The sequence below is a fragment of the Aythya marila genome (genome assembly GCF_965140915.1).
Source record: "Aythya marila genome assembly, chromosome: 13".
Classification (NCBI taxonomy): domain Eukaryota; kingdom Metazoa; phylum Chordata; class Aves; order Anseriformes; family Anatidae; genus Aythya; species Aythya marila.
The window spans coordinates 10,037,968-10,052,559 of NC_139054.1; the positions used below are offsets into that span (position 1 = coordinate 10,037,968).

The 14,592-nt window shown below is 66.8% G+C and overlaps 1 protein-coding gene across 1 annotated transcript; it reads right to left on the reverse strand.

Annotated features, from left to right (window-relative positions):
- Positions 1-2,986: 2,986 nt before the first annotated feature.
- On the reverse strand, positions 2,987-9,378 carry LOC309883230 (glycine receptor subunit alpha-4-like; the record flags this gene model as incomplete). Its single annotated transcript, XM_082771132.1, has 10 exons — positions 2,987-3,274; positions 4,696-4,800; positions 5,253-5,402; positions 5,820-6,034; positions 6,120-6,260; positions 6,570-6,652; positions 6,772-6,995; positions 7,167-7,234; positions 7,438-7,571; positions 9,290-9,378. The coding sequence occupies 10 exons, from the start codon at positions 9,376-9,378 to the stop codon at positions 2,987-2,989; spliced, it is 1,497 nt and encodes a 498-aa protein (XP_082627258.1).
- Positions 9,379-14,592: the final 5,214 nt, after the last annotated feature.

Genomic DNA, 14,592 nt, shown 5'->3' on the forward strand with positions numbered 1-14,592 from the left:
CCTCGCGCAGCAGTCCCAGCGCCCTTCACGGTCCCGTTTCTGTCCCGTTTGCTGTGGAGCTTCCTGGGCTCCATTCTGTGCCCATCGCCCCTTGTCCTGTCCCCGCTGACAGAGCTTGGCCACATCCCGCTGTGCCCCACACAACCGCCCCCCGCTCCAGACCTGGTGCCTCGACCATGCCCCGCAGGTGTGGTCAGTCTGGCCCAAAAGCCGTCTGTCTGTCCCCGACAGCCCCCGTGCCTGACACCCACATCCCACAGCCCACAGCTCCCTGTTGGAGCAGGGCTGCTTTTCCAGCAGGCACCCCTGGTCCCCTGTGTGACCCCTTCTCGCTGTCCTGGGGCCATCCCCGCAGTGAGGCGGGCAGCTGGGTGGGTGCTGTGGGTCCAGCAGGGTTCCCCAGCCCCTTTTGGGGTGAGGATCAACAAAAGGGCAGAGCCAGGCACCGCACGGTGCTGCTGGGCCTCCTGCAGGGTGCTGGCCCCCGGGGGCTGGCAGGGAGCAGGGCAGGAGGCGGCAGCACCCATGGGTGCAGAGGGGCAGGAGGAGGCAGGTCACACGTGTCCGTGGCAGTGGGGCTGTAAGCATCGTGCTGGCAGGCAGGCAGGGAGCTGCCAGCACCCATTATGCTGATTTTTCTGTCTGGGAGTCACGTTAACCCGGTGTAACTCCATTAACTTCAATTTACACCGGCAATTAACTCAGCCACGGCTGCTGGTCCCATGCCCACGGCTGCCTCCTGCAGCAGCCAGGACGTGTCCCGAACATGCAGCACCATGCAGGGCAGGGAAAAATGGCCCCAGCTGAGGTCTGTGGGCTTTCTGCGGGATGGAGCCTCCTGGGCTGGCTGCTGCCCGCGCTGCACCCCCAGCCTGGGCACTGCTGCTGCCCCCAGGCACAGGGACACACCAGAGCAGCAGTGCGGGTGTCCTGGTGGCTCCTGGCTCAAGCTGGGAGCACTGGGCAGGGGCTGAGGGCTGCTGCCGGCCCCAAAAAGCCTCCTGGGGTGCCCATGGGGCCGTGGGGTGGCAGCACTCCCCTAAACATTCACCAGCATGGTGCCAAAAGCGAGGGCCCCCTCTGTTTGGCTGCAACCAGAGTCGAGGCAGTTCATCTTGCGCTGTCAGTTTTTTACTCTTTCCATTTTTCTGGGAAGCACCAGTTCTTGGAATCAGGGTGATTTAGGGCCGACCTCAGCTTTTCTACCCAAATAGACCCCATGCGCCCTGACCTGCTGCTCGGTAAAGGAGAGCAGCGAGGCAAGGCAGGCAGGAACACAGGAGCATCGCAGGTTTGGTTTTTCCCAGCAAAAGAGCAACCCAGGCTCCCAGCCCGTCTGCCTGCGCCTTGCCTGCTCCCCTCCCCACTGCAGAAACCCTCACTGGGGGCTGTTGGGGCGATGGGGCTGCGAGGTACGGGGTGCCCAACAGAGCCGATCTGTGCGACTTGGCCGGGAGCACAGAGGGAGATTGATGCTTGCTTGCGAGCTCGGCCGTCAGCTGCGAGCTCTGCCTGCCCCCACGCCAGCTGGGGACAGAAGCGCTGGCCCGGGGTGGCACCGCGGGGCTGGCGTAAGCCCCCGGCACAGCTGGCAGTGCTCTGAGGCTGGCGCCAGCCCAGGACACGCAGGGAGGCTGGGACACTCGATGTATTGGGGTGTCCGAGCTCCACCGTGGAGCTGGAGACCCCCCTGACCCCGTATCTGTCCCCACACACACACCTGGGGTCCCGTCCTGCAGGCAGACCCCCAGCAGACAAATCACCCATGGGGGTAACGAGGTCTGGGCAGAATTGCAGGGCTGGAGCATCCTCATCCCTGCATCCCTCCCGCAGCCAGGAGCTGGAGCCAGATCAGGCCACGGGGGTCTGGGTGGAGAGAAACCCCTAGCACACCGCTGAAAATCCCAGGAAGGGTTTATTTGTGCAGGAAGACCGAGGAGGCTGTTTAAAAACACCTGTGGGTGCTGCCCACGTGCCGGCATCACCTCCTTATGGGCTCCCCCCAAAAAACAAGTCTCTGAAGGCTGCCTGCGGTGGGACAGCAGTGTGGGGGGCACCCAGCAGTGGCGATGGGCTGGAGCCATCCCAGCCCGTCCTGGTGGGCCCTGCCCTGCCTGTGCCCTGCTCCTGGCGCTGCCGGGGGATGGATGCCGGGGGGCTGCAGCAAACCACCCCACAGAGGACGCGAGCCCCGCCTGGGCTTGCTGTGAGCAGGGGGAAAGGAGAGCAGCAACACATTTCTCACTGCAGGACCTACAGAAACGTTGCCTACTGCTTTTATTTCCAGCTAAGCATGGAGGACATCCGGGTTCGGAGGGCTGGAAGCCTTGCTGGAGTTTGAAGTCGAGGGTTTGGGTGCTCTCCGGTGGAGGAGCAGCCGGGGTGAACCTGCCCGGGGACACCACACCTGGGGGGTGGACTGGGGCCGACGGAGGGTAACTGGGGGCCGGGGTCAGCAAGGCTGGGGCGATTTCACCTCCTGCTCTCTGCTGCTGGCACCGTGGTGACGTGCCACCACCTCCTCCTGAGCAGCATGGCTGTGTCCTGCGGTGGCAGCCGCTGCGGAGATGCCACCATGGCTCTGCTCCTCCAAGGGGGTCAGCTGAGCTGCCCCCACACTTCCAACCCCAAAAACCCCCTTCAGCATCCTGCCCAGGGTGCTGAGCAGCTCCTGCCATGGGCTGCGTGTGCCACCTGCCTTCCTTCTCCATCCGTGGGACCGGGGCCCTGGCAGGGCGGGTGGCAGTCGGGGACGGGGAAGGACGTCACAGACATCGCTCCTGGGACACGTGCCCTAGAATAGGGACAGCGCTGGGCTCTGCAGCAGGGAAACTGCCTGGCCCCGACCCTTCAGTGAGCCGTGGGGCTGGGAGGGGGCCAGAGGGGCCCTGGCCATGGCCAGGCTGGGCTGGGGGCTGCCCCCAGCACCCAGAGGGACAGGCACGCAGCGGGGCCTGGCTGAGAGGCAGTCCCTCATTTTCGGGCCTCAGGGCACCGGGTGGATGTCCTCCGAGCGCAGCACTTTGTAGACGACCCAGTAGAAGATATTGAAGACCAGGAAGGTGAAGGGGAAGACGGCTCGGGAGATGGTGTCGATTCGCTTGGCGCGGTCGACGTAGCGCCGCCGGAGGGTCTCCCCTTCCCGCAGCAGCGCGCTGCCCGGGGGGGGGCTGTAGATGCCGGGACCCTCCCCGGGACCCTCCTTCGCCTGCAGGCAGTGGCCCAGCCCGTAGCCTCGCAAGTAGAAGCGGCTCTCGCGGACGAGCTCTTCCTCCTGGCGGGGGAAAGCGCCGTCAGCCAGGCAGCAAACGGAGCGGGTGTGAGCAGGGGATGGATGCCCCGTGTGTGTGTGTGTGTGCCAGCCCCGTGTGTGCCAGCCCCGCTGCACGCCCCTGTGGGTGCCTCGAGCGTGCAGGCAGAAGCACGGGGCTGGCGGGGGTACCCAGGGGTGTGGGGGATCACGGGGCTGGGATCAGGCACATGGGGGTGTGAGGATGCTCTGAAGGCTTCCAGGTGCACCCACCAGCCCTGCAGCCCAGCACAGGGACCCCCAGAGCACACCTGGGTTCCTGGGCAGCCTGGCTCTCGGCGGTGAACTGGGGGAGGTGGAGTCCTGGCCAGCAGCACCCGCACTCCTCCCCAACAGCCACGCTTCGTTAGCAAGCTGCTTCATTAGCAAGCCACGCCAGCCTGCTTGTTCACCCTTTGTGGGGCTTTGCGTGTGGCTCTCCACAGAGCCCCATCCTCGCTCCGTGCCCACACACTGTGGGTGCCACCTCCAAGCGCTGCCCTCCAAGGGACCAGGGCGAAGGGCAGCGCCTGGCCTGTGTGGGCACCCGGCCGGCCAGGGGGGCTCTCATGCGGAGAGCCGGCGGCCACGGATCTTTATTTATCTCTGCAATCTGCCAGCTAAGCAAGATTTCCTGGTGGGAAGAGCAGCAGAGGCTTAAATCGCTGAGACGAGTCCTCGTGTGCAGCTGAGGTGTGTGCGCTCCCCTGACGGATGGAGCCGCCTGCCCCATGCCCCTGGGGGGCCGCAGCCATTCCCCGACCCCAACGGGACCAGCACGGGGGCTTCACCCCTGCTGCGTCTGCAGGGGTGTGGGGCTGGCCGTGGGGGGGCTCAGAGGGGGCTGGGGCAGCTCCAGGCTGGATGTCCTTGTCCCCAAGCGTCCTAGCACAAGCCTGGGAGCCTGCCCTGTGCCCCTGCCCCTGCCTGGTCTCCTCCCCACGTCTCCGGCTGCCAAGTGCCCGTGTGGCCCGAGCACACACACACACAGTGGGGTCACTGCAGGGAGGAAACGCCCCGAATCTGCCTGCGCTGGGTGCCCTGCCCTGGGGGCTGGCAGGGAGCCGAGGAGCAGCCCAGGACCGGCTCCCTCCATCACCCCAGCCTGGCTCACGCCACTGCATTTTACAGAAATCTTACAGAAGGGGAAACTGAGGCACGGAGCTGGGTGTCCCCAGGGAGCCGGCAAAATCTGCCACGTCCCCTCCCTCTCAGCTCTGCTTTCAGCCCCGGGACGGGTATCTCCATCCCACGGCCGTGTGCCCTGCGTGGATCACGGCCCTGCTCCTTCCTCGCACCCCCGCCGGCCGGCAGAGCTCCCCGGGGGGCTCCTTTGGGGGCAGTGGGGGGGCGGTGGGGTTGCGCTGCGCTGCCCGGGGGGGGGCTGCCCGAGGGTTGTGCTTTACCCTGGAGCTGGAGAGCTGCGAGAGCGTCGCGTAGGTGTGCTCGCCGCTGTGCTGGCTGCTCAGCTGCTGCAGGGACTCGAGGCTGGCCGTCCCGCTGCTCAGGCCCTTTTGGTGCGCACCAAACAGAAATAAGGACAGCGGGTGACCCATGGCCCTGCTCCTGCTGTGGGGACACGCGGGCAAGGAGCCCCCGGAGCAGGAGGGCTCGTGCCCAGCGGTGCCACCAAGGGCGTGCCAGGAGGGAGCCGCCTGCCTTCCCTGAGCGGGGCACGGGGCGGGTGCCCGAACCCACACAGCCTGGCCCCGGGTGCCCTGTCCCCGGGCAGCACAGCCCCGGTGCCACCAGGTCCTGCTGCTGTTTCCCTGCCCTGCCTCTGCTGCCTGCCCCAGGGAGCTCGGCGTGCCTCAGCCCCATGGGGCAGGGAAATGCTCGGGGGTCTGCGGGCGGGCAGAGGGGCTCCGTGCCCACGGGGCGGCGAGGTGCCGGAGGGGACGGCCCTACAGGCACGGGGACGGCAGCCCCGGGGATGTGGTGGCAGCGGCGGGGAGGCGCTCACCATCCTCTGGCGCCGCTGGCGCCGCCGCAGGCGCATGAACTCCTTGTGCTGCCGGGACACGAAGTTGACGGCGGCGTACTCCAGCAGGGCGGCGAAGACGAAGAGCAGGCAGACGGCCATCCAGATGTCGATGGCCTTCACGTAGGAGACCTGCGAGGGGACGGGGGGTCAGAGACGGGGGTGTCCCCACGGCCCGGCACTGCTCCTGCCTCCCCCGTGCCCTCCTCGCTGGGTGACACCATGCCCAGCTCTCAGAGGCCGTCCCCTGCAGCTGCACGCCCAGAAACTCGGGGGAACGTGGCTGGGGGTTTTGGCTTGCAATCAGTTTTTTTCCTGGTGTTTCACTCAGCGCTGGGGTGCAGATGCTGCCTGCAAAGGTCTTAAAAACCCGAATGTTTCTGCTGGCAGCACCACTTGCAGGACCACGCATGCCAGAGCTCGTCCACCCAAGCGGCACCGCGTCCCCACCACCGGCACGCAGCCGGCGAGGCTTTGGGGACCCCTCCCCAGGACACGGCTGTCCCCACCCTGGGGCCGTGGGGCCGCCAGCGTGTCCCCAGCGCTCACCTTGGGCAGGGAGGCGCGGGAGCCGGCGCTCTGCGTGGTCATGGTGAGCACGGTGGTGATGCCCAGGCCCACCCGCGCTGGCGCCGCGTCCATGTTGATCCAGAAGGAGACCCAGGAGAGGATGACGATGAGCAGGCTGGGGATGTACATCTGGATCAGGTAGTAGCCCATCTGCCTCTCCAGGTGGAACTTCACCTCGATGCAGGTGAACTTGCCTGCGGGGGAATAGACGGCCCCGATGGGCGAGGGGGGCCCCGTGCCGTGCCGGGGGGCGGCAGGGGGGGTCCCTGGGGTGCTGACCTGTGTTGTAGTACTTGGTGCAGTAGCCCAGGTCCTTCTCGTCCCTGAGGATGAACTGCGGCAGCGTCAAGCCCTCCGCCACCTGCACGGCCTCCTGCTCCTCCAGCCACTCGAAGATCAGGTCGTTCATGGTGTAGCCGACTGGGGAGGCGATGGAGGGAGCCGTGGGGCAGGGGGACGTGCACCCATCCACCCCCACCCCAAATGGCCCCTCCTTCACCCTCACCTCCCCTAGAAATAGGGGGATGGGGATGGGATGGGGATGGGATGGGGATGGGGATGGGATGGGATGGGATGGGATGGGGATGGGATGGGATGGGATGGGATGGGATGGGATGGGATGGGATGGGATGGGATGGGATGGGATGGGATGGGATGGGATGGGATGGGATGGGGTGGGACGGGATGGGATGGGGGTGGGGTGAAACAGGCTTTGAACCAGGTACTCACAGCTCTCCAGCTGCATCGTGCATGTCTGGATGTCCATGGGGAAGTTCTTGAGGTCCATGGGGCAGGACAGGATCAGCGTCAGCCTGGAGGGGGCAGACCAAAGGAGGGGCTCGCTGAAAGCTGCCCGAGGGGGGGCACGAGGACAGCTTCTCCTCCCTCCCTCGAGCCCTGCGCCGGAGGAGAGGGGCTGAGCCCGCGGCACCTGATGCTGTAGAGCACGTTGCCGTTCTTGAAGATGCGCAGCAGCTTGTTGTCGGTGGTGACCTCGTGGAAGTTGGCCCCTTTCTCGTTGGCGAAGAACAGGTCGGGCTTCCAGATGGAGTCAAGCATGGAGGGGTCGAGGTCGAGGGAGTCGTCGGGGTACTCGCGGTAGGCCAGGCGGGGGTCGTTCCACTGCTGCCGCAGGAAGACGTTCACCCGGTAGTCCTGGGGCAGAGGCACGGCGTCAGGGCACGAGGAGGAGGAGGAGGAGGAGGAGGAAGGAGGGGAGGAGGAGGAGCGGCGAGGCGCCTCCTGCAGCACTCCCTGTGAGCACCGGGCCCCGCGCGCTCCCCGGGAGAGCACCCCGGGGAGAGGAGCCCCCGGCGATCCCCTCACCATGGTGGTCTCGGTGACGGAGCCGAAGCTGTTGATGAAGATGTTGCACGTCACATTGACGGGTGGGCCTGGAAAACAAGCAGGCAGCGAGCAACCTCCCGCGGCTGGCACGGAGAGCCCAGCACCACGGGGACGTGGGCAGGGACCCCAACCCTGTGGGGACCCCCACAGCCCACCGGGGACAGCCCTCGGGGTCCGTGCCCGTCCCCTGGGGCCGAGCGGCTGCGTGGGTGCGGCTGTCGGGTCTGGAAGCCCCCCGCCCTGCCCTTACCTTTGAAGTTGGGTCGAATCCGGGCGTCATACCCCGATGTTCGCCCCATGAGCTTGTCCAGGAAATCAGAGGGCGACATGGGCTGGGGCGAGCTGCGGGAGGCAGCTTTGATCTCCTCCCTCCCCGAGACCAGCCTGCGGGGCGGAGGAGGCCGCTCAGACGTTTCTCACCCATGTCCTGGGGTGCCCCAAAGAGGTGGGAGCCCCCGGGAAGGCTGTTTGGGGCCGGGTACCCACGGTGGGGATGGGGCACGGCGGCGATGGCCCCGTGCCGTGGGCTCTGGGCGCTGGGAAGAGCCTCTGGGATCCCTTCGGATCGAGCAGCAGCCCAGCTGGGGCCAGGAGGAGCAGCACGAGGAGCTGCCAGGAGCTCTCCCACGCATCTCCCGGGGATGATGGAAGCTTATTGAAGCTGACCTTGGAGGGGATATTTTGGCGGACGCCTCGCAGCCTGCCAGTTTCCCTCCTTCCATCAGTCTCCACCGATCATTTCAAGGCACAATGCGAGAGACAAGCCGCTCACCACATGGCCGGGCATGCGGCTGCGGTGGGGAGGAATGAGCTGGAGACCTCCGGACACAAAGGGAGCTTTCAGAGCGCTGCTGGTGTGTCCTGCTCCTGCTCGGGGCTACGCACCCCTTATCACAAGCACGGCACCGTGCTGGGGGCCGGGAACCTCTGGGATCGTGGGCAGGATAAACCCACACCGTGCTCCTACCTCTGCTCGGGGGAGCAGGGGGCATCCCGAGGGGCTTGTGTGCAGCCTTGCTGGCCAAAACCAGCCGCGACAGCCACCCCAAAATGAGCTGGCCATGCAGGTTTTCCCGTTCTTAACTGGGGACGGGCGGTGGAGAGTGCCTGGGTCTGGGTTTGGGCCAGAGCAAAAGGCTGGGAGAAATTGTGCCTGCAGCAGCTCGGAGCCTCTGGGGCTGGGAGAGGAGGAGGAGGAGGAGGAGGAGGAGGAGGAGGAGGAGGAGGAGGGCTGCAGGAGGGCAGGTAGCAAGGAGTTAAGCCACATGGGCATGAGCCGTGTCCTCCTCCTGGCTGGGGAGGAAGCTGAGGGCTCTCCCTGGAGCTCCCCTGGGCACCTCGCTGGGATTTTGGGGCACTGCCTCCCCTGGGGACGCTGCTGCTGACCCGGCCGGGCACTGCCAGGCCCCGCAGCTCAGCACCTCCGTGCTGGGGGGGCTGGAGAAGGCTCACAGCCGCCCAGGAACATCCTGATCCCGGCAATTTGTGCCTGTGCAGCAGTGACATGTGGATACAGCCCCCCCCTCCCTGCCACAAGCACTGCAGTCCCCCCCGTGCCGCTCTGGCTGTACTGGGACGGGGACCGAGTGCTGGGACAGGGAGTGGGCTCAGCCCCGGGGGCACCGCAGCCCCCCCAGCCCGCTCCCTGCTCCCCAGGGACACGGGGCCCCTGGCAGCCCCCTGCCCGTCCCACCCCGTCCCGGCGGCACCCAGGTTGGTGGGGAGGGGACAAAGGGATTTGGGGGCTTTGGGTCCTGCACCCGGGGGGCTGCTCCCGCACCCATGGGCACCCACTGGCCTGGGCCACCTGGGGGCTGAGGCAGGACCGCCCTGAGCCTCCCCCCAAATACAAAACCCAAAAGTGATGCACCAGGGCTGTGCCCGGCTCCGGGGGGGGCGGGGGCTTGGCTGCTTTCGGGGGGCCCCGCGGGAAGGGTCCGGTGGCGGGGGTGTCCTCAGGGGTGTCCCGGGGGACATCGAGCTCCCGGAGGGGACACGGGGCTGGGGCCGTGGCTGCGGGTCCCGGCGGGGAAAGCCCGGAGGGGGGGGTCCCGGCGGAGAACCGGGGGACACCGGGGAGGGGGGGGGCGCACGGGGCTCACCTGAGCGGGCCGCGCCGGGGCAGGAGGCAGCCGAGGAGGAGGAGGAGGAGGAGGAGGAAGGCGAGGCCGCCGGCTCGGAGCGCTCCCATCCCGCAGCCCGCAGCAGCCCCTCCGCCCCGGGCTCACGGGCATGACCCGGCCGGCGGCGGCGGCGGCGGCTCCCCCGCTCCCGATCCCGCAGCACCGGGGTCGCCACCGCCTCCTCTTCCTCCTCCTCCTCCTCCTCCTCCTCTTTCCCCCGGCCGGCCCCGCTCCTCATAGTCCGGGGCGAGCGGGGTGGGCGCCGGCCGGCTGCGGCCACCGGGAGCCGGGCGGAGCTTCCCCGGTGCGGCGGGGGAGGAGGCGGGCACGGCGTTGGGGAGCCGCCCGCCCCCGGCCCCCCTCCAGCGTTTTTTGGGGGGCTCCGAGCCCGAAGCCCACCCCCTCGCCCCCTCTCCGCCCGTCCCGGAGCTCGGGGAAGCGCCGCCGGGCACCGGCACCGGCACCCGACGGGGCGGTCCTGGGGGAAAGGAGGGTGGGGGGAGTCCTCCCCTGGGACCCCCGGGGCTGGGGGGAGAGGAGCCGGGCCCCCGGGGTGCGGGGTCGGGAGCTGGGGGTCGTGGTGGGGTGTCCCGGGGAGCAGCAGCGGGATGGGACCGAGGGATGGGATGGGGATGGGGGGTCCGGCTGAGCATCCTGCCCCCTGCCCCGCCGTGGGGAGCCTTTTTAGGGGCTGGTCCAGCTCTCCCCTGCCCCACAAGGGCTGGGACCCCCGAGGGGCTCAGCACCCTTCACTGGGTGCCCAGCGCTTGCTTTTTGCAGAGGCCCAGCAGATGGGAGCCCCCATCCCTTGGTGGGCTCTGGGAGGCGATGCGGGCGGTGGGCTGTGCGTGGCTGGGGGGCTGCGGGGCCTGCAGGCTGAGGGAAACTGAGGCAGGGGCTGGGGAGCTGCTCGCCCCCCGGGCTGGCATCGCCCGGGCTCGCTGCGGAGCCGCAGAGCCTTGCCCCTGGGCCCAGGCAGCCTGTGATTAACGTGCAGGGAAGCAAATAGGATTTCAGAAGGGAAAAGCGCAGAATAAATGATTCCCGGCGGACACACCGCTCAGGTTTCCCTTCATCACGCCTGGCTCGTCTCATTTATTCGTATTAATTACACCCTGCTAATGGCTAGGAAAAGCCCTCGCTGCGGGGACCCGTGCAGGACAGCCAGCCATGTCCCCGAGGAGAGGTGTGGGGTCCCCCCAGGGCGAGAGGGGGGCCCTGCATTTTGGCAGCGCCTTGCTGGGCTCTGCCTTGGCTTCTCAGGAAGCTGGCGCAGGCTTTCGGGAGCTCCCCGCCGAGCGAGGAAACGTGGCTGAGGCAGCAAGGGCTGGGGGGGGGGGATGCTCCAGTAAAGGAGGGGGGCGAGGGCAGGGGGGCACAGCAGCCCTCCCGCCCGCAGCTGGGCGCAGTCTCCTCCGATTACCGTTGCCATTAAGGTTTGCGGGGCCACGGTGCTGGGAGCCACAATCAGGATCCGGAGCCCGGGGCGCCGAGGAAGCGCTCGCCGCACGCCAGCTCCTCTTCCAGAGCCTGTCCCGGCTAACCCGAGCTGACACCGGCTGCGGGGGGGGGCAGCCAAACCTCTCACCCCACGGGGAAACCGAGGCACCCGCGCAGCGTGCCCGCGTCCCTTATTCCCCAGAGCAGCCCACGAGGTGGGTTTGCTGCCAGCAGTGAAGACACCGCGCACGTCCAGCCCCGGAGGCAGGGTGCAGGGATCTCAGCAGCCTGGTGCAGAGCCGGGGCTGGCAGCAGGGTGCTCCCCGGGGATGCCCCGTCCCTGCCCCGTCCCCGTCACGCTGCGGCGGCTGCCGGGGATGGTGTCAGGCTCTGCTGATGGCAGAGACGCAGGCAGCAGGGGTTGGGGCTGCTAGGAAAGGAGGAAAACATGGTTTTATTTATTTATTTATTTATTTATTTTTGATTCCTTCTCCTCCCCCGTCTCTGAGCCCACGTCAAACTGTTCCCCCGGGGCCCGACTCCTGCCCGCAGCAAATGCGCCTGGGTCCAGAGCCTCCAGGGGGGCTCTGCCAGCACCCCCCGCCTGGACCCCGACCCCTCGCTGCTGCTCGGCCCCCGGACCGCCTCGTATTTCATGTATTTTTGTGTTTAATCCTGTCTGATAAATGTCGTCCTGACTTCCCAGCCAACACCATTTCGAGTGGCTGAGTGATTAAACTCCTGGAAAACATCTTTATTTAGTTAGTTATTTTTTTCACAGCAAAGGTTGACAGGCGCTTCAGCTCGGTCTCGGGCTGAACAATCGCCTCTGGGATCAATTTTGTGCCACGAGTGCCATGGGGAGGAGCGTGAGGGAGGCAGGTGAAGGAGGTGATTTGCTCTGGGAACAAGGCCCCAAATAATCCCCGGGGTGCATGAGATATGAGGGGCAGGAGTTTTGGGGGGACACAACCTGCTGCAGCTTCCCTGCTGCTTGAGGGGCTCCAGGAGGGAGGATTCTTCCCGAAGCCCCCTCTGGGCTGCTACACGGCCACGTGGACACCTTGGGGAGCTCCGGACCTGTCCCTCCCTGCTGCTGTAGGTCTGGAAATTTACTGCAGGAGCGAAGATGTCCCTGGGCTGGACACGGGCAGCTGCCCGCTGCGCAGACGTTTGGAGGCATCTGATCGGGGCTGAGATCACTGCTGCAGAAAATACCTTCCCGAGCCTGCCTGCGCGTGGCTGCCAGCCCACTGCTTGCCCCGGCACCCAGCGTGTGCCCAGCTGGGGGCTCGGGTCTTGGTCCAGCTTCCCGGAGCCGCACCGGTCCCCACGTGTCCCACAGAGGCCGGCAGCGCTTTCCTGGCCGAGGCACTGGGCTTCTCCTCCAGCACTGCTGAACACGGGGCCCCAGGGCTGTTTACGTGGCTCAAAAAAAGTCAAAATTTGGCCGTTTCTGCCACATCACTCTATTTTATTTTTTTTTAGGGGAAGATGCCATGTGGTGGTTCAAAATGCGCCCTGATTTCAGGACTTTAAGCCGAACATCCTGCCTTTGGAACAGCCAGAAGAGACGCTTGCAGCAGGACGCACGCCTGGAGCTGAACCCTTTTGGTTTTGGGGCAAAGCCTGACATGATTCCCGTTCAGCCGGCTGTGGGGGCACGGGGACAGGGGCTGGCGGGCAGCCCGGCGGTGCCACCGGGACGCTGCGCCCCAGAGGAGATTGCAAGGTGACCCGGGACGTCGGCCCGAACTCCAGCGAGCGTCGCTCTCCAGCTCCGTGGCGCTTGTCCAAGCTAAAAATACCCCTGCTGCCGGCACGGCGCGGGGCGGGCGCTGCAGGCGGCGGCTGCAGAGGGATGCTCAGCACCACCGGACCCACCAAGGGCATGGGGCTGGGCTCCCGCTCACCGAGCAGCTCCTGGCACCTCGCCGGGCTGCGCTCCCCAAACGTCCCGCTGGAGAGCACGGGGATGGGGGATTTGGGATGGGGGATTTGCCGCCAGGGGCAATGGGAAGCATGGCTGGGGCTCCTTCCATCCCACTTCCATCTCCCAGCCCTGTGCACCTCCAGCAGGCTGGGGACTGTCTGCGGGTGGAGCAGCCGAGGAGGGAGGTGCAGACAGCCCGAAGGCTGGATCAACCTCACCAGATGATCCCGTCACCTTGGCGAGCTGGGCGCGCTGAAAGGGGAGATTTAATTTAGATAAGTGTCAAACCAGGCTCCCGGGGCCAGGAGCAAAGCCTGGCACTGGTGCCAAAGCCCTCAGCAGGCTCCTCACCGCCCCAGGGTGACCTGGCCCGTGCCCGTTTTTGTGTCTCTTCTCCTCGCCCATGGGTCACCCTGTTGCTGCCTGCCTCGTCCCCGAATTGCTGGGGAAGCGAGGGGAGGCTGCTTTGGCTGGGGCATGCCCGTGGCCTCCCAGTGAGGATGCTCCCATCCCTGCTCCCACCACCTGCAGCGTTTCCAGCCACGTAGGGGAAAATCTGCCGGATTTTCACACCACCAGACTCCCCAGCCTCTGCCCCGTGCCTCCCCCGTCCCCAATCCCCCGCGGCTTCTGCGCCTGTGAAGGAGCAGCTGCGGAAAATCGATGCCTTGGCCAGCGCCGGGTGCTGTGCTGCTGTACAGGGACTGCTGGGGGCACCGTGGCCCCCGTCACCTCCCCGTTTTGGGGTGCCCTTCCCCGTGCATCCCCGCCGCAGTTGCCATGGCGATGAGCATCCCACGAGCTCCGGCTCTTTCCTCGCCTCCGCATCGCTCCTGCCCTCGGCCCCAGCGGTCCCCGAGCACGAGAGCAGCGGGCGCAGAGCGGGCGGCGTGGCGTTCACCATTAACCACAGGCTGCCCGGCCCGGCCGAGCTGCGCGGGGTTATTTTTATTTGCTAGAGCCCCCCCGGAGGGACGGGTTTGGAAGGCGAAGCGTTACACAGCTGCGGCATCAGGCGGGGAGCGAAGGAAGGAAAGAAAACTCGGCCCCCCCCCTCTGCTCCGTGCCCCCCCTGCTGCTCCCCTGCCTGGCACGGCTGCCGCCGAGGAGATGAAGGATTTGTTTAATTAGACGGCAAAGCCTCCTGCTGCTGCACCGAGGCAAACAGCAGCAGCTCGGGCAGCGCCTGCGTCCCGGGGGATCGGGGCTGCCCCGGTGGCACCAGTGTCTTGTGGGGTCATGGTGTGGGCTGTGGGGGTGGCGTGCTGGGTGCTGCTGTGCTGGAGCTGCCGGGGATGGGGCACGGGGAGTGTGGGGACCCCTGCTTTGTTTCCCTGGCCTGCCCTCTGCTTCTTCTTGCTCTGGCAAAGGCAGCTCTTCTCTGCGTTTTGGCACCTCGGTGTCCCCAGGGAGCGGTGGCGATGGTCCCGGTGCAGCTGCTGGCACAGAGGGGTGCCCAGCGCTGTGCCCGGCCTCGGTGCTGCCTTCAGTGTCCCTGCATGGGGACGTGGTGCCCAGGGCTGCTGGCAGGGCCAGCTGGGGCTGCCCCTGCCCTGCCCAGGCTGCGTCAGCTCCGCCGTGTCCACCTTTGGCTCCCTGGGTTTGCCGAGAGGTAACCGAGCAACGCTCAGGAAGGCGACCCTGTGGAGGGCAGAGCGGGAGAGTAATGAGCAGCCTGGGGAGCCGGGCAGCTGTTTGCCCTCCTTCGTGAAGCAGAATCAAGGAGAAAGTCAGGAGACGTGAAAGGCAAATCTGCTGGAAAGCCAGCCAGGGGAACAAGCTCCAGCTCCTCACCAAAGCCCCAGGCCCGAGCCTCGTGCCCATCGCTCCCCCCTGGCGAGGGTCCTGCCCAGCTCCTCTCGGCCCAGCCCTGCCCTTCCTCCATCATCCCATGGCACCGTCCTGTCCC